Raw genomic sequence first — 22,279 nt, 5'->3', positions numbered from 1 at the left:
CTTGCTTCTGAGATCATTAAGAATTAGGATCATTTCAGCACAGGCAATTATCTCAGTGCTGTAGAGGTTGGCTGAGAATTCTCATCTTCACAGAAGAAAACCATCCAGGAAAGTTCGGTTTTCAAGCAGGAAAGCAGGTGACAACACTTTTTCGTACTGGCCAAAAAGAAAAGGTTGCTCCGCTCCCCTCCCTCTCCCCCGGTACAATTAATCAATAGAGGTGACAACTACAGACAAATTAAAATAGCAAACCAATCAGGTGGATGAAGGTGAAATATTCCAAGCATATTTGCAACAAATATTGCTAGCATACTGCTAAAAGTCACGCTCTCCTTTTTTTACACACATTTTTTTAATTTCTAGAGTGCTTACAATTGCAAGAAATTGTAACTAGTATGTTTAGATTAAAAGTAAAGAATTTGGCTCTGATTTTAGGTTTTTTCTTTTTTTGATAGAATGTTCCCCAACTAGTGAATGCAAAACTAAAAAATATGGCTATGAGAAACATTGTAATTACCTGCCATCTTGATGTTTAGCTTTTTTGTATTCTCTCTAGGGGAAACCAGTTAAGGTTTGGACATTTAAATAGATGCCATTGGGATAAAATTGCTTTTGGAAAGAATTGTTCAGTGCGGGCCTATAAATATTAACACCACACAACAAAATGCGGATACATGTAACAGAAGTAAAATAAACAAAGAATAAATGTGCTATCTCGGGATTTATAGTTTGTGATGTATGTATTTTTTACAGAATGAAGTATCTTTATAGAGTAACTAATGAATATGGGAAACAAACACTAACATCAAAAAGTTTTTTTTTTTTTACAATCACCTTGGAAATTACTTTATGTTGCAGTGTGAGAAACAGGCTTTGACCGAATCTTGAAAGTGGAAATTTAACTTTCCATCACTTGTTTCTCCTTTCAATGAATACAGTTAATGTGCATGATAATAATTTTACGATCCCTGGTCACTAAGGGGTTGGCCCTAAATTTCAGAAGTGCAAAATAAGTCCAAATCAGAGTGATGAGCCAGATTAGGAATGCAGAGGAACCCAAGCCTATTTCAGTACTACCCAAGCCCATTGCCAAGTTACTCCTGCCTATGCAGCAACAAGTACGTGCTAATGGTCACAACTATGTCCACATCTCCTCAGACACACCCATTTTCTCCCCATGCTTCTCATCTCCTTAAGTGCGTATTTTGGTTGGTAAGGCTGTACTGCACAGGCTCTGAGACCTTCATCCAGAGGCATGCCTACCACCAACATTACTTGCATCATTACTTATCCTTCACTCTTCTTTTTCAATGTAGTTCAAAAACTTTACATTCCCTGCTTTGCGCTGCACAAGTAATTGCAGAATGGAGGTTCAAATACCTGTAGCTGATACGGGACATGGTAAGTAAAGGACCAGATATTACGTATACATTTTCCTAAGCTCTGATATTCAGCTCCTTGGCAGTGAATATCAAATACTGAATAGAGAATCAAAATTAGTTTTGTTTTTTTTTTTTTTTTGCAGTAGAGATCAAACATCCCTCCATGTCTTCATATACTAGGTGGAAGGCAATATTTACTTTACCGTTCATATGGTGACAAGCATAAATTATGCCAAAAGTCAATTGCAAATATAGAGCTGTGGTATTTCTTTATGCAGGAAGCATGAACACCAAAGACCACCACAGATGAATATGCTATATATGCCTGAATGCAGTTCACAGTCATTTCCACACATTTTCACAGTGGTTTCCTACCTAGCTACACTGATGTCTTCTTGGTTTGACCAGGGCTTGGAGAGAAGATCAACGTGCATCTTTCATCATTTAATTTTCATGTAGCCAAACAAAGATTTTGATACAGATCTACAATATTTAATGTAACAGACTCCTCAAGCTTCCTTCACTTTATCTGCAGGCTCTGTAATATCAGTGCAACTTTTTCACCTTGGCAACCAACAATTTCTTGGACTTCAGTGAATTAGTTTTTACAGAAATAGATTAAATTAGTCTTGCTCCTGCCTCTTCTGACTTCCAATAAGTAAATATTTTAATTTCACAGTAAAGGCTAGCAGAGAGCATCCTGAACTTCAGTTTAATCCTTTGGTTTAAAGGTCAGGAAAACTAAACTATCAGCATCCTTGCCAGCTGCAGCGGCAGCAAACTGACATGCATGTATGACATTTTTAAAGGTGATCTGAAAGACTTTTCGTATTTGGCAAGACCTCAACTCTGATTTTCTCTTACAAGTGCTGGTGACACAATCAATACTTAATATAAGGGTAAAGTGATGGGCAATGCACAAAGCTCCTATAAATGGATTTTGGTCCAACGATAAATAAGAAGGCGGTGGAATGAACACTTCAGTCATCCATGAGGTTGTCTACAAATAGGGGAGTCCTGGTATGGCCAGCCCTTGACTTCAGCTCAGGATTTCTCTGTGGTAGGACCATAAAGCAGAGGGATCCACATTCCGCTGTATACCCGTCCTGGCACATACATTATTTCCCTGACCACGTCCCATCAAGCAAATTGCACACACTAATGATAACCTGGCAGCATCCTGGAGAGAGAAAGAAGTATAGTGACCGGTTTGTGAGGATATCACTTATCCTTAGGATAACTGATTTGCAGCCTTTTGAGATGTTTCAGGATGTTTTCTCAGGTACACACAGCACTTCAAAATCTGCATGGGGTAAAAATACTCCTCGTACTACATCAGTAATGCTCTCAACTGCAGCAGGACACCGAAGGCTTTTCTCTGGCCTATGTGTCTTGGCAGACAAACAACAGAGTCACACATTTTTGTTTTCAAAGATAACATCAGAATGTCTTAAACACAAGCACACAGAACAAAATCCCAGGCCTCTCTGAAATCAACACGAAAGCCCCACTGACTGCAATGGAACTGGGATTTATTCCACATGCTGATTTGGGACATGTAGAGGATCCTTCATTCAGTTATAAGAAAAGACAAAACAAGGAAAGTCCTCCGAGTTCAGATTCATATTTAGTTCCATTCAGAAACTCAATATTAAATTCTCTGATTTTTTCTGTCTGATTTTTTTTTTACCTCAGTACAACTACCTTGCTTTGAATTTTCTTTTGCTGACCCTACAGGACAAACACAAGTAATTATTATTCCTTTTATTCTTGCTTTAGAGTTGTCACTGAAGATGTAATCTTTATATGACCTACAAAATGCATACTCTAAGCAAGCAAACACTGAAATTTATATGCCCATGGGATGCTATTTTATTACAAAAGGCAATTAATATGAAAGTACCATTCATATATTATTTACAAAAGCTTTACAAGCACCTGGTTTAACTATATGTGAAGTAAACTTTTGTATTTGTGTATTTTCTTAAAAAGGACTATTAGTCAAATTTCAGCAGTCTCAAAGCTTGATGCAAGGGCCAATGAAGTATATAGACACCTTTTCCTCAGACTTCAGGTAGTCTAAAGCACCAACTACTCCATGGGATTATGACTGAGAATCATTCATACAACCTATGCTGGTAACTATTCAGAGTCCTAATAAGCCACAAGCAAAATAAACATGCTAATAAGAACCTTTCTGTCCGTAAAGAACCTGATCACGAAACCCGTGTATTACTGTTTCATATTTCTGAATAAGTGTTGAAATAGACTTTAAGAACTGACCATTTTGGAGACAATGATTCTGGATGCTATACAAAGCACAGTGAAGGTCTAAAAATTGTAAGTACTTTAGTGGCAATCTGAGCAGAGAGCTACCTGGCCCCATTGCTCATCACAGGGATTTAAAAAAAAAATGTTTGCCACTTAAGAACCTATGAAACAAATTAACACAAACGAAGAAAAGACAGGATGGTACTTACTGTCCCATATCTGCAAAATTCTTCACAGAAGAGGTATTTCAGAGACCTGCATTTGTTTGCAAGATCTCACAGTAGTGAGTAAGTCTAATTACACCTACATGGAAAAGTACTTTAGAGCATTCTTCTGTGCTTTGTTTTTAAAAAAAAGATTGGGAAAAAATGGTCTAATGAAATCATATATCCTTCCTTTTACTGACAAGCTGAATGCATAACAACAAATTATTTAAAAATACCTGGAGTTCATGTCCATTTTCCCAACTTATTAGAAACATTATGGGATTGTTTGCTCTGTCATTGACATGAGCTTATTAATATTTAAAATCAACTTTAAGTATTTATTCTTTGCCTTGCAGAGTCAATCACTTAAAAATATTAATATATTTTAAACCATATGATAATGGAGAATTAGGAGAAATGCACTTATTTTTAAAGGAAACATTTTGCATTCATGAAAAGGAAAGAAAATGTTGCTGTTACAGGCAGCAATGCTTTTATCGCCTTTTTGTAAGATCTAGGAACCACATCCCAACAGCAAGGAGTTTGTCATACATAACAGCATTTTCCCTGTGCAGCAACATCTGCTTCTTCAACACATACAGTTAGCAAATATTAATGATACGCACTGCAAACACACCTCTGCAAAAAAGGTTGTGATATGCAATCAGTCCGTGGCATGAAGCAGAAAGCCAAGGAAGATGCCTTCCCTAGCACAACGTTATTTACAGATGCAATCCACCTTGCAAATGCAATAGCAGCGTTTCCTCTCGCAAAACCTTTTGCCACTTCCAAGGTTTTATTCCATCCCTTATTTCCCCCACTGTGAAGTTCATGCAAAAATAAAAATTGAGTGAATTTATATAGCAAATGGATCCATTGATGCCCCCAGGATGCTGAACTCGGGCAGCTAAACAAGGAAAATGGCCTGCTTCCTGGGGCCTAGGACACTTCCCATATATAATTTCCTTAAAAAATCACCAGGATTCAAAATATCCCTGCAGCCTGTTTAGAAGAAACCCTGCGCATCCCTGCTCCCCTGTCGGCGCTACTTACGGCAGCTGTCTCAGCTGGAATAAATCATCCTCCATTGCCGGGCTGCGTCTGGAGGAGCTGCTCTCATCGCTCTCGCATGGCGGGGATGGCTGGGGCTGCGGGGAGTCAGGCGCGAGCGGCTGGACAGCTCCGGCGGCTGCAGCCGGCAGCCTGCACCGAGCAGCCCGGTACTGCACGGCACAGCACGGCTTGGCTCGGCACGGCTCGGCACGGCTCGGCACGGCACAGCAGGGTGGGCAGAGCCGGTGGGGCAGCCGTGGCCCGGCGGCCAGCGGCTCCCTCCCCTTCCTGTCCCTTCTCCGGGGCTGCTACGCTGCCAGCCTGCCCACGGCTGGGACGCAGCGCCTGTGTCCCCTCCGATCCTCACCCGCTCGGGGCTGTGGTCCGGTGATCGGCATCTGATGAAGAAACACCTGCCCTTCAGGAGGTTGTAGTCACAGGCAATATTATGAGAAATGAGGCTCACAGCACTGAAAACATCCACAAAGAAAGCAACGCGAAGTTATTTTAGATGCATCTGCTCCCCAGAAGATAGCAAAGGCTCTTTTGGGGAACTAAACACCAGCCAAATGAGCTGCAGAGTCAATTATTTTGGTGAGGGGCTTGGCAGAAAATTACATTGCTACAGAGAATGCTTTACAACTCAGGGAAAGCTTCTTTATGTGATCTCTTGTAGCAATGTCACAGGGTCTCCAAGTCTGCACACCCCAGACTCAGAATGAGATTACTTTGTAAAAAATCTACATTGTTTACCTGAGAAAATACACTGTCACCCAGGCGTATTTGTCCCTGTAAACCTTATCCTTCAGTTGCAAGGGATAATCTATCTGAGCATATGTCTGCACTTCCAGAAGAATCCTTTGCAGAGAAAGGTCTGCCAGAGAAAATTAAGAGGAAAAATAAGCCAGGAAGATGACCAGATGACATTTGACAAGATTAAAACAGATTTGACAAATTAAAGAAATGGTCTAAAATGATAAAGTGAAATGAAGAGAGGTGAAAAGTGCTGTAGTGAGGAAGAAGTAAGTTGTACACATCCAGGTCAGGGAACAGCAGAAGATCCAAGAGGCTTGGGCCTAGCTATGAGAAACCAAGCACACTTCAGTCAGTGAAGGGGAGCTGTGCAGTTAATCATACAGATTTAATTTATGATGCTAAATACTGAAAACATTAACAGGCTTTAATACCTATAAAAAAGGACTTGCAACTGACCTAATTAGAGTTTTGGTTTTCAAAAATATATTGAGAATAACTGTTTAATCAAGTATTTGCACCTACGAGTGGAATTCACGTGGCTACATGTGAGCATCAGCTCCATTTTGGACAACTGTGTATCCCACGTGGTCCCCAGCTGTGGATTTCACGTAAGACCAGTGGATCATATAGGATCACACAGGACCACGTGAATATCTCAGACACTTTAGGTTATCCCATATGGATCTAGATGCCTGTGTTTAGGCAACTGAGTATCATTCTGAAAGTGTGATGAGAATAAACTTAAATTGCATGAAATGCATACGCATGTTCTGTAATATATTCGCAAAAGCATAAGGAAAAAAAAGGCTTTTTCAGAGAACAAGTTTTACAGAACTTGTTCAGGATGCATTTGGTATCTCCACTCTCTGTCAGCTCCTTTGGTCTTTCCTGCTTATCCTTCACAGACGCACAGACTTTCACAAACAACACAACTCTTCAGCTGTGCACTCTTGTACTTTTCTTTGACTTGGGTGTTGATGTGTATGGGGTGAAGAATGTCATTGTTGCAGCTATCCCTTACCATAAAGGAGCTCAGTGGTTTATTTTGAACAAAAGGCAACCTGATCCATAACAGTTACAAAGCAAAAGGCCTCAGTAGATAGAACTGGTCTACCAAAATATTCTTGAGTTGTTGATTTAATTACTGTTCAGAAAATATGGGTAAACGGAACCAAGATCCAAGATGATCTAATGTTCCTATCCAAGAAGCCCGTTATGTTCCACTGGGTAAAATATTGTTGATAACGTCTGTACAAAGAGAGGAGTTACTGATCTGAAACTTATAGGGGAAAACAGTCATTGAAGGCCTTAATTAGAACAGTCTCAGCAAAACAGCCTTACTGAATCCAGGCTGAGATTTACCCACAAAATTGTCTGTGTAGAAGAATTCACAGAAGCTCTGTGTTGCTTCTCCCAAAATCTTAGTAGGAAATGGCATTTCTCAAATATAGATTTAGTTTAAAAAGTCATAGCACAGAAGCAGTAACTTTCTTTTTGGAATAGAGCGGCTATGTTACTGTTTCACTAGATAAGCTCCAATTTTCCAGTAAGTTAAGGATGTGAGATTTGGTCCTCTAAGTGCATCAGTTCTTTTGTCTCAAGTATTTCATGTGCATGAGGCAGCGATGGGAACGGTATGTCCCATATGCATACCACTGCTGTCGGGGCTACTTTTTTCCCCTCACATCTCCCTTCTCTTCTGTCTATAGCTCCCGGCTCCTCTCAGCTGCCTGCTTCTTTTCCCCTCCTCGCGAGGCTGCTCTCCTCTCCACGAACAGCCTGGCCCGTCTGCTGCCCTTCTGGTGCACAGGGAGCAACGCCAGGCAAACAGGGACTCGGCCAGGCAGGCACAGAGACACACACCAGACGCTTCCCAGCAAAGGTCTTAGGATTACTGCGGGCAGGAGTGACGAGGGAAACGACTGTTACCTGTCAGGCCCACAGACACGGTCGGCAGCTGCCATCTCGAGGTGCTCTCAAAAGCTGCATGTGCCACTCACTCTGTCTACGGGTGCTGCCCAGCTGCCTCCTCTCCCGGCCCTGATGGGAAATGCTTCTTTCACTAAACAGTCCCCACAGTAAATCGGTTAAAACCAAAAAATAATAGCACTGGGTGCAGAGCAGGGCGAGGTCCTCACTCCTCAGGGCCCAGCTCGGGCACGGGGATGAACCCCGGGAGCGGGATTTCGGGGCAGAACCGAGGGGCCTGCGAGGTGCGAAGGCAGCGCTGCGGGTACGGGATCCGGGCACCGCGGGCGGGGAGGGCGGGCAGCCCGCCCCGGGGCCAGGCCGGGCCCCCACGCCGGCCATAGCAACCAGCCGCCTCCCGGGGCCCGTTGCTAGGGGCGGTCCGCGCGCTAACGGGGCCCGGCGGCGCCACTTCCGGTCCCCGCGCCGCGGCGTCCCCGCGCCGCCCGCGCCGCGGGTGCCGGGTTCCGGCGGCGGAGGAGGCGCGGCGGGGGATGCTGCCCGGCGGCGCGGCCCAGGCGGGCGGGGCGCTGCGGCGGGTGCTGCGGGCCGGCGCGGCGGCCAGGTCAGCGCGGCCCGGCCCCGCCGGGGGAGGCCGGGGCTGAGGCCGGGGGCTCCGGCCCTCCGCCGCGCCCTTCTGCGCGACACCGGCCACCGGGGATAAACGCGCCCGAGGGAAGCTCGGAGCGGCCCAGCGCGGGCGCGGAGCCGCTCGAGTCCTCCCTGCGCAGTCACTATGTGCAGACACCCGTCTGTGTGCTCACTGCGGGGTCAAGGATAGGCATTCCCTTGTTTTTTATTTGTCTTTTTCCCGTTCCAGGTACAAAGTGATGAAGAACTGGGGCGTTATAGGGGGAATCGCTGCCGCTCTTGCCGCGGGGATCTATGTGCTCTGGGGCCCCATCACGGAGAGAAAGAAACGCAGGAAAGGTAGGGAAGGCTGTGCCACGCTGGAGAAAACGCGAGCTTGTGTGCCAGCACGGTTCCCTCGCGCCTTCCAGAAAGCCTGAGAAGTATCTCAAAGACTTAAATCTCCTGTGCGTTTGAATCTCTTTTTAGCAGTCTCCTGGGTTAGAAATGTTCTTATTTCTATTTTTTTATTATTAGCTTCAGTAAAATCTTTTCTCTTGCTACATATAAAATTTTGGTCACTGTGACCTCACATTGTATATAACAAATTAATGATTTTGTATCAAATAAAGGTCTTACATTGCTTTTGTAATTTATTAATCGTATCAGCTGCAGTTAAAGAAAAATCAGACATATTAGGCACATTTTATGCATCTGTTTTGTGTTAAGTTCATTACTGAACTGCTGCAAATAATGCGCTTTAAATAGAAATGCAAAATAAGTGTTTTCTTATTTAACATTAGCACAAGATAAGTGAAAGTCTCTTGCTAAGCAAAGTTGCATAGAAATAGCTTTTATTAACCCTTGATACTAATCTCAGCAAAAGAAAAAACTTCACTGAACTGAGCTGAGGTCTGCAACGGCACAGCAACGGACCTATGGCTCCCTTTAAACTTGCACAATAAGTGGCTTTAAAGTGGCAACTTTATGAGTTGGAAATAAGTGCGCTACAGTTTTAAATTCCTGTTTGTACAGTAACTTTCAGATAATACTGACTCTTGATGTGGGTAATGAAAATATACTCCTATCAAAAAAGAACATTTTTCAGAGAAAATTCAAGAAATATTTTACAATGGCATATTTCTCAGAAAGTACCATGCATATAAACACTTTATGTTGTGATATTGTAAGTATGGGAATCTTCTAGTCTTTTAATGTGTGTAAGTGCAAAATAAATAATTTCATCTTAATGTCATTTTAGTATATAACATAGCACTTTCTACTGAAAACAGTAATGTTTTCCTAGACTTTATGGTGTAAACTCTTACGTATATGTTTGCAGGGCTCGTACCTGGCCTTCTCAACTTAGGAAACACCTGTTTCATGAACTCTTTGCTGCAAGGCTTATCTGCATGTCCATCTTTCATCAAGTGGCTGGAGGAATTTACAGCACAATACAAGACAGACCAGAACCAGTCCACTGAGCATCGATACTTATCCCTTACTTTGCTGCATCTTCTAAGAGGTATTATATATGTTAAGTTTTTCATGTTAGGATAAACTAAGAAAATATTTAGCGTAAAAGTTATTGTTTCCAGCCTTGCTTCCTAAAGGAAGGAAGATCATGTGGTCTTGCTGTCTTCTTTTTATTATTGTCCTCTATTAACTTGGAACTCACTGGCCAGGTTCAAACAAATTTCACAGAAGAGTAGAGATCGAAAAGGTGTTAGGTGCCTGTACCAAGCCTGAATAACACGTGGCCCAGGGCTGCATGTGTCCCCAAAGCTGTTCATTTCACTGGCCAGCAGCTGAAAGGTCTCAGGTTTTGTTTGACCTGCCAGGCAAGCCAGCAATGGGCAGCCAACCAAGGATCGCGCGCGTTCGACAGCAGGTCAAACAAATCCAACTAGAGGACAAGGGGGATACTGAAAATGTGCATGGCATACATTGCCACAAGACGTCTGGCTTTACTGAGTCTGCTGTTCACAAAATATTGTTAAAATGTGAATTTGGATATACGACTGAAGAAATTAGGACTACTATTGTCACAATTAGATGGGCACTCAGAACTCTATATGAAAGAAAATTAATGCATTATAATTTAGTTTTAGCGTTTTTTCCAAGCATACTCTTTTATCAAAAATATGGAATATCAAATGAGATACAGTATATGGTGTTGGATAAAAATATTAAAACCAGTAAGCCCAATTTGGTAACCAGTTTCAAACTTGCCCTTGTGCTAAATTCATTTACCAGTTATATCATATTTAAACATTCAAAATGTTAAAACAATTTGTTGGCTATCCCTGGATTTCCTCACAGGGCTGTTTTTTAAAGGAAATTCATTGGAAATTTTGGTGTCTCAGATATTGTTCACACTAAAAATTGTGCCAGTTAAACACGTACTTTTAAATGAGGAAAGGCTGATGCTATTCTAATACCGGTGTTTCTGTGACATCTAAAGTACCTATTTTTATCCAATCCACTAGTAAAAATTTTTCTTTTCAGACAATGTTTATATCATTTATTCTTGCTGTATCACTTACCTGAGACACCTTTCACTTTGTATTAGATCAGAAGAATACATAGTCAGTTACTCTGTGTCAGATGAGAATGGTAATTTATTAATACATACTAGTTTGATTGTCATTGTCTAACTATAGACCTGTCTTAATCAAGAATAACTCTGCTCTAATCAATTGTATTATGCCGAGGTAATCTAAACCCTCAGATAAACAGATTTGCATTCTAACTGTTCTTACTGGCTCCGTCTAACAGTTTAAAATGCAATGTTTCTAGCTTTATCTTGCCAAGAGGTAACAGAAGATGATGTCCTGGACGCAAGCTGCTTATTAGAAGTTCTAAGAATGTACAGGTGGCAGATCTCATCATTTGAAGAGCAGGTGATTACAGAATTCAAGTTAGACTGCCTGGTATACACCTCATTGCTTAGATACAGGATAACAGATAACTTATGTAAGTTATGGTACTAATAGCTCCGAATGTCAAATCTGAATCTTCATTGTAGTGAAAAGTTTGCTTTAAAAAGGAAGACAGCCATGTGATTGATGAATTGTGTTTTCAGTTTGCTTAGATATTTGTTATGGAATCAGTGGCATCTTCAAAACCTCTTTCTTAACTACCATTAGATCTGGTACAATGTAGCCAGTAATATTAAAATGTAAGGGATACAGCCCTAACCTCACTCTAGATTGTGGGTCTACGCTGAAGTACCTGTCTGATTCTGGGGATGTACTCTATTTCAGTAAGATTTCCAAATTTAGTTCCATATAGCATACAAAATTTCTAGCTCTTGTTATTAGTATTTTCAACCCCTATGTAAGCACAGCTGGCCGATGAGCTCGATCAATTGTCTCATTCATAAAATGTGGTTCTCTCTCTCCTTTGTTTCAGAGGCAATGCAAATAGCATAATTTCAATTACACTGTCATTGAAATCAAGGAAAGCAGGCATTTGTGAATTCATTTTTCTTTTTCCTGCAAGTATTTTAATATCCTTTGAGTTTATATGGCCCAGAATATTTTTAATAGCGTGTGGTGTTAGAGGGTTTAGCTTTGCAGAAAAACTTTTTGGCAAAACTGCAGCAGGTGCAAAAATAATTATTACTACATGAACTGGAGTCTAAACAATATTTTTTTCTTTAACTTCCTGCTGCAATCATAGATTCATATGTGCATGCATACTCCTGAGATATGTTTTAATGTCTTTTCTTCTGGCTTCCTCTAAATCTTATGCCTCTGTTTAATAGGACGCTCATGAACTATTTCATGTCCTTACCTCTTCACTAGAAGATGAACGGGAACGTCAGCCGCGTGTCACACACTTGTTTGATGTGCATTCACTGGAGGTGACCAATGTTATTTCCTTATCAGGAGTATTTGCTTAAGTACTTGATAGTCTGTCTAGGTTCCTAGATATGTAAAGTATAAAGTGTCTGTTTAGAAACTGAAGATGATTTCATTATATTTACAATGCTATTCTTTAGTATTCTGATAGAAATGAATCAATAGTCCTGACAATCAAAAAAATAAGAAATGGTATTTTACTATTTTGTATTTATAGTGATCTGAGTTTCATGAGGGCTTTTGCATCCCTAAACCCATTGAATACAGGGATTGCAATACTAGCTGAGAACAGTAGTCCATGCAGGCAGTTATTCTTATTTATAAGCCTTGAAAGAGGTTTGAAAACTGCAAAACTGACACTTATGGACTAGTCCATTCAGAGGTGAAGTTGTACCTTAACCCTCCAGTATTAGTGGACAACTTAATGCTGAAGGAAGGTTGTGCTAAGCTCATATGTCAGTACTCTGAAGCAGAGAATTCCACAGGTTAATTGTTCATTTTATAAAAAGATGTCATTTTTGTCAATTGCCAGTTTGTTGTATTTCAAGGGTTTTTTTGGCCTTCCTAAAATACAAAGTGATAAAGAGACAGACCCCCCCCCACACACACACACAATTGTTCAAATGTCAGAAAAGCATATCAGGGATGAAATAGGAGCATATTTAATACTAAAGGCTTTCTAAGGTGGGATTACTGAAATCTTTTATCTTCCTTTGTAGCAGCCAGAAATAACCCAAAAGCAAATAAGCTGCAGAACAAGAGGTAAGTTTTTTCCATCCTGAAATATGAGTATTTAGTTGTAGCGTAGTCACTTTGTTTATTAATAGGATAATATTAATTGGTCTTTGGGTTTTTTGGACTCAAATACATCTTCTGCTGTTAAATACCATTGATTGTCGGTGGAACAGAATATGTTTTAGAGGTAGTTACTTTTGCTACTATTGGCCAAAAATGTGCAAGTATAGTGAAGAACACAGATGTATTGAAAATAAAAGGGCAATTGCAACTTTGTATTTCAGGTTCTCTTCCCCCTATGTCAAATCACTGGAAGTCTCAGCATCCTTTTCATGGAAGGCTGACTAGCAACATGGTTTGCAAACACTGTGAACACCAGGTATAAGAATGTGTGTCATCAGGTATGAGATTGTGTGTCTGGTAATACCTATACATGAAAACAAAAGGATGCCTAACACTCTGAGCACATTCTGAGGTGAAACCATCTCACATAGTTGATTTAAGCTCCAAAGGTTGGCAGGAATGAGACCTCAGACTGTTACTTAAGTACTTATTATAGCATTAATGAGAAACAAATACGTATCACAAAATACACTGAAGAAAATTAATTGCGATGCACTTTGTGAGGATAATAACTGTCTTATTAGACAGAATAGTAATGGTCTTACTACATTTGATATTCAGTATCACTGTAAACTCACTCACATTTATTCAGCACTCAGTATTGAGACTGCAAACGCAAAGCCAGATTAAGTTGCAGTCCAGTTATCCAGGGTAAGGAGATGAAGATAACCTGGATAAAGCAAAAATACAGAAAATAAATCTCATCTGCAGATCAAGCTATAAGAGTATGTTTAACACTTTTACTTTCAAAAACTTGCAAATGAATTTAATAGCAAGGGCAGCTTCAGCAGAAGCAGGCAGAGTAGCAGCTTCTGCTTTGCATTGTGTTCCCCAGCGCTGTGCTGAGGAAAGCGGGGTTTGCTGAGCCTACTCCCCCAGATAATACCTTCCTGGATAGCAGAGAGCATATATTTATCCAGTTTTTCTGGACTGTCGTAGACTTTGGCTCAGTGGATATATGAAATATTTTCTTACAGAGTCCTGTGAGGTACGACACTTTTGACAGTCTCTCACTGAGTATTCCAGCAGCTATGTGGGTATGTATCTCTTGCTGACGTGATCCAGCCAGTCTGTCTGTGGCCTTGCAGTCATAGCTTTATCTTAGACTTTACTAGTGTCTTTTCAAGATGCTAAGGCCTAAGTGTTAATGGGTAGCTACAGTTTATTTTCTTATCTTTACAAATGATCTTGTTGTGCTAACATAGTACCTTACCGTTAACAGGTTGGGGCAAATTAATATGACAAGCATGACATCAATAGAGTTTTCTGTTTCCCGTGGTGGAGTATTTGGTCCTTTCTGCATAATATGAACAGACCAGATGATGTCCTGAGTTCTGTGCATTTCCAGCAGTCTTAGAAAGTGGCCTATAGGTCTGCCTCTGTGGTGATGATATGCAAGTTAGACAATGACAGACTTTTGGATCAAGTGATTTCAACAGGGAATCGTTTGTTTCTTTCTGGACTTACGAAAAACTGCAAATGATTAAATATTTTAACTTGTTTTGGCAAAATTTGTGGGTCGCTTGTTACTGGAACATTTAGGTACCTAACATCTGCTAGAGATTTGTCTTTTCGGACAAGGAACAATTAGCTGCATTCATGGAAAGTCAGTGACTCTTATCTATAGGATGTACTCCTAGACTGCTAGGATTGGGATTTTGACATGCCTTCTGCTATTTGTGTGGTGTTTTATGCCACCATTAAAGATTATGCCATTCATGCCTGCAGTATGTAGTATAATCTACAAAGTAAGACAGGAAGAACTGAGTAAGTACAACCAAAATGCTAAATTTCTGCTATGTAGAGGGTCAGAGTGCATGAAGTGACACCTGAAGCACTGAAACTTTGCAGGAAAATGATAACAGGGCCAGAAATCTGTAGTTTAAAACCCCGCTAAAGGAGTCATACAGGGAGTCATAGTTATTATTCTCGTCTACACTATTTTCCACGTTTATTCCAGGCCAAGAAAGAAGAATTCCTATAGTTAGTTACATTACGTTTGTCTGATGCTCAAAGCCCTTTAGTCAGTTTTATCAAGAAGTCAGTCTAGAATTTTTTGGTTCCTGTGAATTTTTTTCTTTCACAAAATTAAATAAAATGCACTCAAAAATTTCTGCAAATAACTTTGTTTTTTCATACTAAGGGTCGTCCTATGACACTGGATCACTGTCTCCATCATTTCATCTCCTCTGAATCTGTAAAGGATGTTGTATGTGACAATTGCACTAAAGTATGTCATTTTAATTTCTGTAACCTAGCTCTATTTCAAACTCACTGGTTGAGAATCATGGCTTCAGTGCTCTCCTTTCTCCTCTTCTCCTTTGTTTGTGACTTCAGGAAGCCTCTAGCCTGCCTGGGATTTCTTATGTTTAAAGTGGGTGGTTATCTCACAGAGTATTTTGAAGCTTTATTTATTATTAATATTACAAATTTGATAAATACTTTATTCTGTATTTGCCAGGTATTATTTAGATAATATTTGGGATAGTTTCTTGTTCTGACATTTTAAACAGTATTTTACAGTTGCCTGTAATTCTATAAATGCTCATTTCTACTTGATTTTGCTTTTTAATTCTGATTCTGAAAAAAGTTGGTGGGAAATTGTAAATGTAATTAACGAACTGAGCATAGTTCTAGATAGGAAATTACTGTTTGCAGTGTGCAAACCTGCAGTATTATTCTGTTTAAGCTGATAAAGCATGGCTCTTATTTTTTCCCTCTGATTTCAGATTCAGGCAGAAGGGACTCTGCAAGGACAGAGCATAGAAAACCAGAAAACAACATTTGTTAAACAATTAAAGCTAGGAAAGGTGAGGCAAGTTAACCCTGAAAAACAGTTTTTAAATCCTATTAAACAGTAATTTCTTTCTCCAATCTTTTTGCTTGATATCCACTTCTTGGTATTAAACTTCTTTAATGTTTTACTTGAAAAAGTGAGCTCATTTGTCAAATATCTGTAGGCACTGAAGCCTCAATTCAGCAAAGCACCGAGGTCTGTAGCTTAAAGAATGAGAGTATTCTACTGTTGTTCAGCAAAGCACTCAAGCATGAGCTTGGTTCAGTTGCTGTTCATATGTTTTGCAGTAATTTTTGATTTCCATGGTAAGTGAAGTGATCCATATACATATCTGTGTGTACGTTGTTTAGCAATTGCACGTTTCAAAGAAATTAAAATATTCTGAATACAGCTGGTTTAAACAAGTGAATATGGTGTTAAACAGCAGGTGCAATTTATATTACAAGCCCTTATTTTGAGTCTCTCTTTGTTCTGTGATCATATAATGCAGTGGACAACAGGGCATTGGTCTGTAATTAAGAGCCTCAGGTTAACCCTGATTGACAGAGGTTAACCTTGGTGTTACTTTTGAGTGTTCAGATATTTATAACTATTTGACTTTTTTTCCCATGGCACTTTCATTGTGCCAAACCATAGCTTATTAGGTATTAGCAAATGTGTTACAATTCACTCCAACTCATTCTGATCCTCTTTTCTAACTCAACAAGCTAAATGAGATTGACAGATAGGTTGTTAAGGAACGTGCATGTATTTTTACTGATTTTTCTCCCATATGGAGAAAACTCTGTTAACATTAGCTATTCTACCATCTAGAGAGCAGTAGTAGCATTATTAGAAATCTCCAAGTTTCTGGGTTTGTATCATCTTTTAGAGATACTATTGCCAGTAAGCCTACACACAGATAAAGTAGCACATGGGGGAACAGGTCAATGACTTACTTCCTCATCCACTAGACTTCCCAGTTCCATTAGTATGCTTTTAACTTCTACAGCTGTTTCTCTTCATTTAAAATGTATTTTGACTTTCTTTTTCTACGGAAACTTGCTGAAGCTCCCTCAGTGTTTGTGTATCCATCTGCAAAGACTGAGCTGGTCAAACCAAGGCACTCCTCTGAAACGTCACGAACATGTACAGTTCAATGAGTTCCTGATCATGGACATCTACAAATATCACATTCCTGTTCATAAATCAAGCCAGAATGATCTGAATCAGAAAAACCCTGAAGAGAAAACCTCTGAAACAAAGGACAGGACAGCAGCAAAACCTTCAGGTATTTAATTTGAACATAAAATATATCAGGTATTTCTACATTTCAGTGATAAACAAAGCATTCTAGTCCACAGTATGAATATAAGCATCATCTTTGTTTGGATGTGTGCTAGGAGGACAGGTAGAGTCCTTTTTCCAGCAAGCACTGAGATGCCTTTTTCCAGGCATACAGTTCAATTTTTACCATTTAATTTGATTCTGCTAAATATAAAACAAAAACAAACAAAACAACAAAAAAAAACAGTGTAAAGCTGGCATGTTTTAGGTCCAGAGGATGAGTGCATGTTGAAGTCGGGAAGTCCTCCTAAAGATTATCTTGTTAGTAATCTCTGCTAAGGCTTCAGCACAAGCACAGAAAGGACTCTGGGAATGGTAGCTTCTTACAATTAGAAAATCTATCTGTAATAATTTATGTCTGTCATTTAGGCAACTCAGTATTTCATATAGTAAGGATTCCTTAAACATGGTCATTTTCATATTTCTGTCATGTAAAAACAATTACCGCTGTCTTTGGATATTATCCATATCTATACAGCACTGTGATATGTAATTAATTAAAATAAGTAAAGTACTCTCATATTCTCTGATGAAAAGTACTGTAGAAACAGAATCACTGATATTTGTAACACAAAAGATAAGCTAAATTACTGTCTGCTTTCTTTGGCAGATGCAGAGCAGCCATGTAGCACTAAATCACTCTTTATGAATGGTGCCTGCTCCCCTTCATTTTTAATGTCCTCGGGAACTTTTCCACTTACTGTGTTCCCTGAATGCAGGTAAGTTAGAGATTTGTACCTGTCTTATCTCTGTCTCTGCAAATTTTGTTTTCTTCTATTCTGTCTTTATCATGAGGTTGTGTAGTCATAAATTTTAACATCCATCCTAGGTCCTGTGCAGAAATCATTTCCTCATCTCTTTGGCTGATTTTTAGTGGTTGTCTTTGGCTCCATTTCTCTCCTACTAGAAAAGGGAGTAGAGTATGCTATAAGCAAAATTCAGAATCTCCTGGTTCATGTTGCAGCAGTCATCCTTCTGAACAGCTATCATCTTATTCTTGCTGTTCTCCTCTACCCCTCCCTTTCATTTTTCATCTTTTTCTTACAGTTTTTAAAAATATTACATAAATTCTAGCAGATCCCAAACGTTCTATTTAACAAGCTCAGTTTCAGTTGGAGCTGCTACAGTTTTACTTGTTGGTAAATCCTGCCTTGATGCTTCTCCATTTGAGAATGTTCACCCATTTTCGTGCCTGTGACCAATGTATAGTTAGTTCTCTAAGAGAACTCTCTCATGGAGCCATCTATTTGCTCCAGCTCCCCCCCCCCCCCCCCCAACTAAACACAAAGCAACTGGGGCTTCTTCTGGTGCATGTGTGATCTGCAAGGGTTGCTGACCCCATCCTTTTTCTCATTTGCCGTTCAGTTCCCCTGTATACCTTTACCGTCTGATGGCAGTTGTAGTTCATCACGGAGACATGCATTCTGGACACTTTGTGACTTACCGTCGCTCTCCACCTTCTCCTAAGAACCCGCTCTCTATCAGCAATCAGTGGTTGTGGATTTCAGATGACACTGTTCGCAAAGCTAGTTTGCAGGAAGTCCTTTCTTCTAGTGCTTACTTGCTTTTTTATGAGCGTGTTCACTCAAGGGTACAGCACCAAAGTTTGGAGTTGAGGGCCGAAGAGTGACTAAGAGAGATGAAGAAGGACAAAAGCTGACAAAAATCCCTCTAATGAGATCTACGTTGCACCTCCTGTCTGTTATGCAAATAACCCACCACAGGCCCTTTAACTTTCCCCTTCCTCTATGGCAATGGCTGGCTCCTGCTGGGAGTTAAGTGTTTCATACCAAAATGATGCTACCCAAAGTCGGTCTGCTAATGTTGTGCAGTCCAAAGTGTATCTGCATTAGAGAAGCATTTATTCTGTTTCGGTAGTATTTTGTCTGCATCACAGCTCTGAAACAGACATTTCAAACAGAGACTTCTCAAGGCCATGTTCCTTACCCTGATGCATATGTAAGTTTTCAGATGGAGATGCTTAATCCCATATGTTTCACTGCAGACGTTTCTCAACAGGTGAGCCCCAGAAGTGGTTGATAGGAAGCTACTGTTATCAAAGGCAATGATTTTAAAAACAATAAAGTGCCTTGAGCTTACTTGAATGGTCACATTATACCATTGTCTGAGTCTGCTGCATGTCAGTTACGTTCTGATAAACGTCTCTCAAGATGATGGGAAGAACTACTAACCGAGTCAGATTTAATATCCTGGCTAATCAATAAAGCAAGGCATCTCTGTGTAGCATGCATGATCCAAAAAACTACTTTTCTATTTATGTTGTTTTCCTAACATTTCAATTCTTTATACAGCGTAGAAATACCTCTACTGATTCAAACTGCAGTTTTCTTTTTCCAGGAAAAAAGATGAAATTTTTAATCGAAAGCTGAGACACTGATTTGTTGCTCTGTATCTTTGGAATTTAGGTGAAATTAAGAGACAGAAGCATGCTAACAATCAGTATTGTAATTTCCTTTGTCACTATGAAACTGTTGAGTAATATTGCTTGTAGTATTGACTACACCTTTTAACGCTATTATTTCAAGGCTACTGTAATTGGTGTCCTAGACTTACCCTTCCTATTTTAATGCTGAACACTGCCATTTTTCATCATCCAGTCAAATATATGCTGTCTGGCTTGCAATATAGCTTGTACTGGTTGTAATTGTGAGCTGAGGTGTATAGCAACCCAAGCATCATTGTAAGTTAGAATACGCACAGTTGAATCAGGACTGGTAGGCACTTGTCTGGTGAAGTAGTACAGTAGTCTGAAAAGGCTAGTGTCACTGTTACATACTTCTATTTATATGGAGGTCTGTTTAAGTTGTACTTTGCTGCTCTGTAGACTGTTTGAGTAAAAAAACCCAGACAAACCACGGAGGGAGCAGAAGCAAAAATTACCCTTTTGACTGCTTCTGAATTATCAGGAATAAAGTACGTAGGCTATTTTTAGCTCTTTTCTATCCTTGTACCTTAGAGGCAAAAAAGATTTATTCTCAGACTAGCTTTTTCAGTGTAAAACAGCAACTAAGTTTTCAAATGGTAACAACTGTCTTAATAGTTTTTTAGAGCAACTTTGTACCTTATGTATTCATATAACTGCCGAAAGCTCATAGGCATTCAGAGTTCTTCAGTGGGAGGCTTGAAACCCACTAAAATAGGAATAGTAATAAATATATATGAAAACCTATATACTATACTTCACTCATCATTCCAGAGCACGGATCACAATGCCTGCTCCAAGTAACGCTCATAGTATATAAAACAGTCTAGATAAATCCACTGACGTATTAGTTCCTGAGAAGCCTCTCTCTGTACTAGGGTAGCAGTAGCATGTTTTTAACCTTTCTACTTTAACTTATGGGAAAAATAACAAGAAGGCAAAAAAAAAAAAACCTAAAATGATGCAAAATGCCAAAAACATTCTGGCCATTGAACTAAGATCTAACAAACTTGCAAAAGGTAAGAGAAGAGAAACTCCTCCACTCTGGACAGCAGGAGTGTGCAGTAGGAGCTCTGTAAAGCAGTGTTGGTGTCACCTAAGGAAAAATATCATGCAAAGCATCTAGCTCCAACAATTCTACCATTTGTACCTCAGAACTTCAAAACATTTCCACTGCCGCTAGTATATATTCTGCAATACCTCCTCTCAGCATGGTCTGTTTAAGAGGTTTTCAGCTCTGTGAATCTTTGTGAAGCTCATCTGAACGGGTCGCCCTGTTTAGAAAGCAGTAATGCTGGAGTCAGAATATACGCACACTATGGACTAACAGTCTTAAGCTCGTCAGCCTACAACAGTGACATGAAGCCACATATTACTGCAAGTTTGCATGTTTAATATTATTCTTTTCCTTTTGCATAGAACTGCTTTCCAGCAGGGGCCAGTTTGATGAGAATGAAAGCACAGTCACTCTAAGACATTGATAAACTGCTCTTTTTCATTCAGCTGCAAATTTACTCTGCAAGTTTCCTCAAGGGCTATAGAGATGCGGGTTGAGCCATGCTAGATACTCTCAGCCTAATCTGAGCATCAAAGACTTTTGCAGATGTTTGCCACCTTACCCTCACCTTTTGAATTCAGTGGGCTCTGTGCAGGCACATGAAGCTCATCAAACGCTGTATTTGTTATGCACAAGCTTCCGTGGTGGAAAAGGTGTTAATAAAGTGTAAAAGGTTATAAAACACCAGATATATGGGAAACAGACCTCCAAGATGACATCTCTGTATTTGGATTATTCTTGTTTTATTGTGTGCATTATTTAAAGTGTATATTAGAGTCAAACCACTACACTGCTGTTGGAAGTTGTGTTTTCACTTCAGGGTATTTTTGTAACTGTACAGTAGCAATAAAAGAACAAACTTACTAGTAAAACTAACTGTTCCTGTGTAGTAATATCTTGAAACAAATATTAAGCTATAAGCCAAACCATATATAGTATATCTGATAAAAACAGCACTTGTTCACATTATCTGGATAAGAAACATTCTTACAGAAGCTCTTCCAGCATTATAGCATTTGCTGGCACTGAGAGAGGGTGGGAAGTCCCAGATTGTCTAAACAGACATTAATTCCATGAAGTTATGCTGGGAGATAGCCCTGAGATATCTACCACTGAAGGCTAGAGCCACTCACTAATTCAGATGCTTGTAGCCTGGTTCACATTTGTGCTCAGTACTTACATTGCTTGATTCTTCAATATCTGTTGTTGACTTTGGAAGGTCTTTCTTCATTCAGTAGGATTCACTGCGAGCCAGGGAGGTCATGGCCTTCAGATGGTCAGAATGGAATCCCTAGGGATAATTATTTAGAAAAAAGCAGATACTCTCAGAAGTTATAGTCTTCCAAGTTGTGCTCTCTGTACAAATTCTACAACCCCATCCTTCCCCATGATGTCCTCTTATGCTCTCTGACGTCTATGCAGCTGTAGGACCTCAGGAAGAGGCAGCCCTCTCCCTGCAGCCCTCTCGTGCTTCCTCCTGCCCCAGCATGCTCCTGACCAAAAGAGCCCAGTCTCCCGTGCAAACAGATGTAGAGCAGCAGTGGAATACATGCAGACAAAACTCAGTCGCTGTAAAATACACAGCCAATCATGTTGCACTCACTATATTCATATCTCCATACTCTTCTTTTTCATGTCAGAGTCTTGTTTGTATTTTATTTTTAGAATACAAACCATGTCTCATTGACAGAGCATACAAGAAACTGTCATCTATTGAACAATATCA

General features: G+C 40.0%; 2 protein-coding genes across 2 annotated transcripts in view; one reads left to right on the top strand and one right to left on the bottom strand.

Moving 5' to 3' along the window:
• The window catches only part of SVOP (SV2 related protein), a 31,173-nt gene extending 23,134 nt beyond the window's left edge, over positions 1 to 8,039 (bottom strand). Inside the window, exons 1-2 of the mRNA XM_064521888.1 lie at positions 7,598 to 8,039; positions 4,913 to 5,310 (exon numbers count right to left, since the gene is read on the bottom strand). Coding sequence (XP_064377958.1) covers positions 4,913 to 4,947 — 35 coding nt within the window. The 5' untranslated portion in view covers positions 4,948 to 5,310; positions 7,598 to 8,039. The remainder of the gene's footprint in view (positions 1 to 4,912; positions 5,311 to 7,597) is intronic.
• Positions 8,040 to 8,055: 16 nt separating this feature from the next.
• On the top strand, positions 8,056 to 21,429 carry USP30 (ubiquitin specific peptidase 30). The gene is made up of 13 exons (XM_064521889.1): positions 8,056 to 8,201; positions 8,457 to 8,566; positions 9,549 to 9,731; positions 11,006 to 11,109; positions 11,976 to 12,074; positions 12,792 to 12,834; positions 13,092 to 13,186; positions 13,908 to 13,967; positions 15,074 to 15,160; positions 15,660 to 15,740; positions 16,778 to 16,997; positions 17,664 to 17,772; positions 18,419 to 21,429. The coding sequence occupies exons 1-13, from the start codon at positions 8,131 to 8,133 to the stop codon at positions 18,681 to 18,683; spliced, it is 1,527 nt and encodes a 508-aa protein (XP_064377959.1). The 5' UTR covers positions 8,056 to 8,130; the 3' UTR covers positions 18,684 to 21,429.
• Positions 21,430 to 22,279: the final 850 nt, after the last annotated feature.

The sequence above is a fragment of the Dromaius novaehollandiae genome, chromosome 17 (assembly GCF_036370855.1).
Source record: "Dromaius novaehollandiae isolate bDroNov1 chromosome 17, bDroNov1.hap1, whole genome shotgun sequence".
NCBI classification, from domain to species: Eukaryota; Metazoa; Chordata; class Aves; order Casuariiformes; family Dromaiidae; genus Dromaius; species Dromaius novaehollandiae.
This window is presented reverse-complemented; position numbering and strand designations above follow the sequence as displayed.

Coding starts and splice junctions, on each gene's coding strand:
- USP30 (XM_064521889.1), top strand. CDS start 8,131: ATGCTGCCCGGCGGCGCGGCCCAGGCGGGCGGGGCGCTGCGGCGGGTG. Junction 15,741..16,777: donor AACAATTAAAGCTAGGAAAG/GTGAGGCAAGTT, acceptor AACTTGCTGAAG/CTCCCTCAGTGTTTGTGTAT. Junction 16,998..17,663: donor GACAGCAGCAAAACCTTCAG/GTATTTAATTTG, acceptor TTTCTTTGGCAG/ATGCAGAGCAGCCATGTAGC.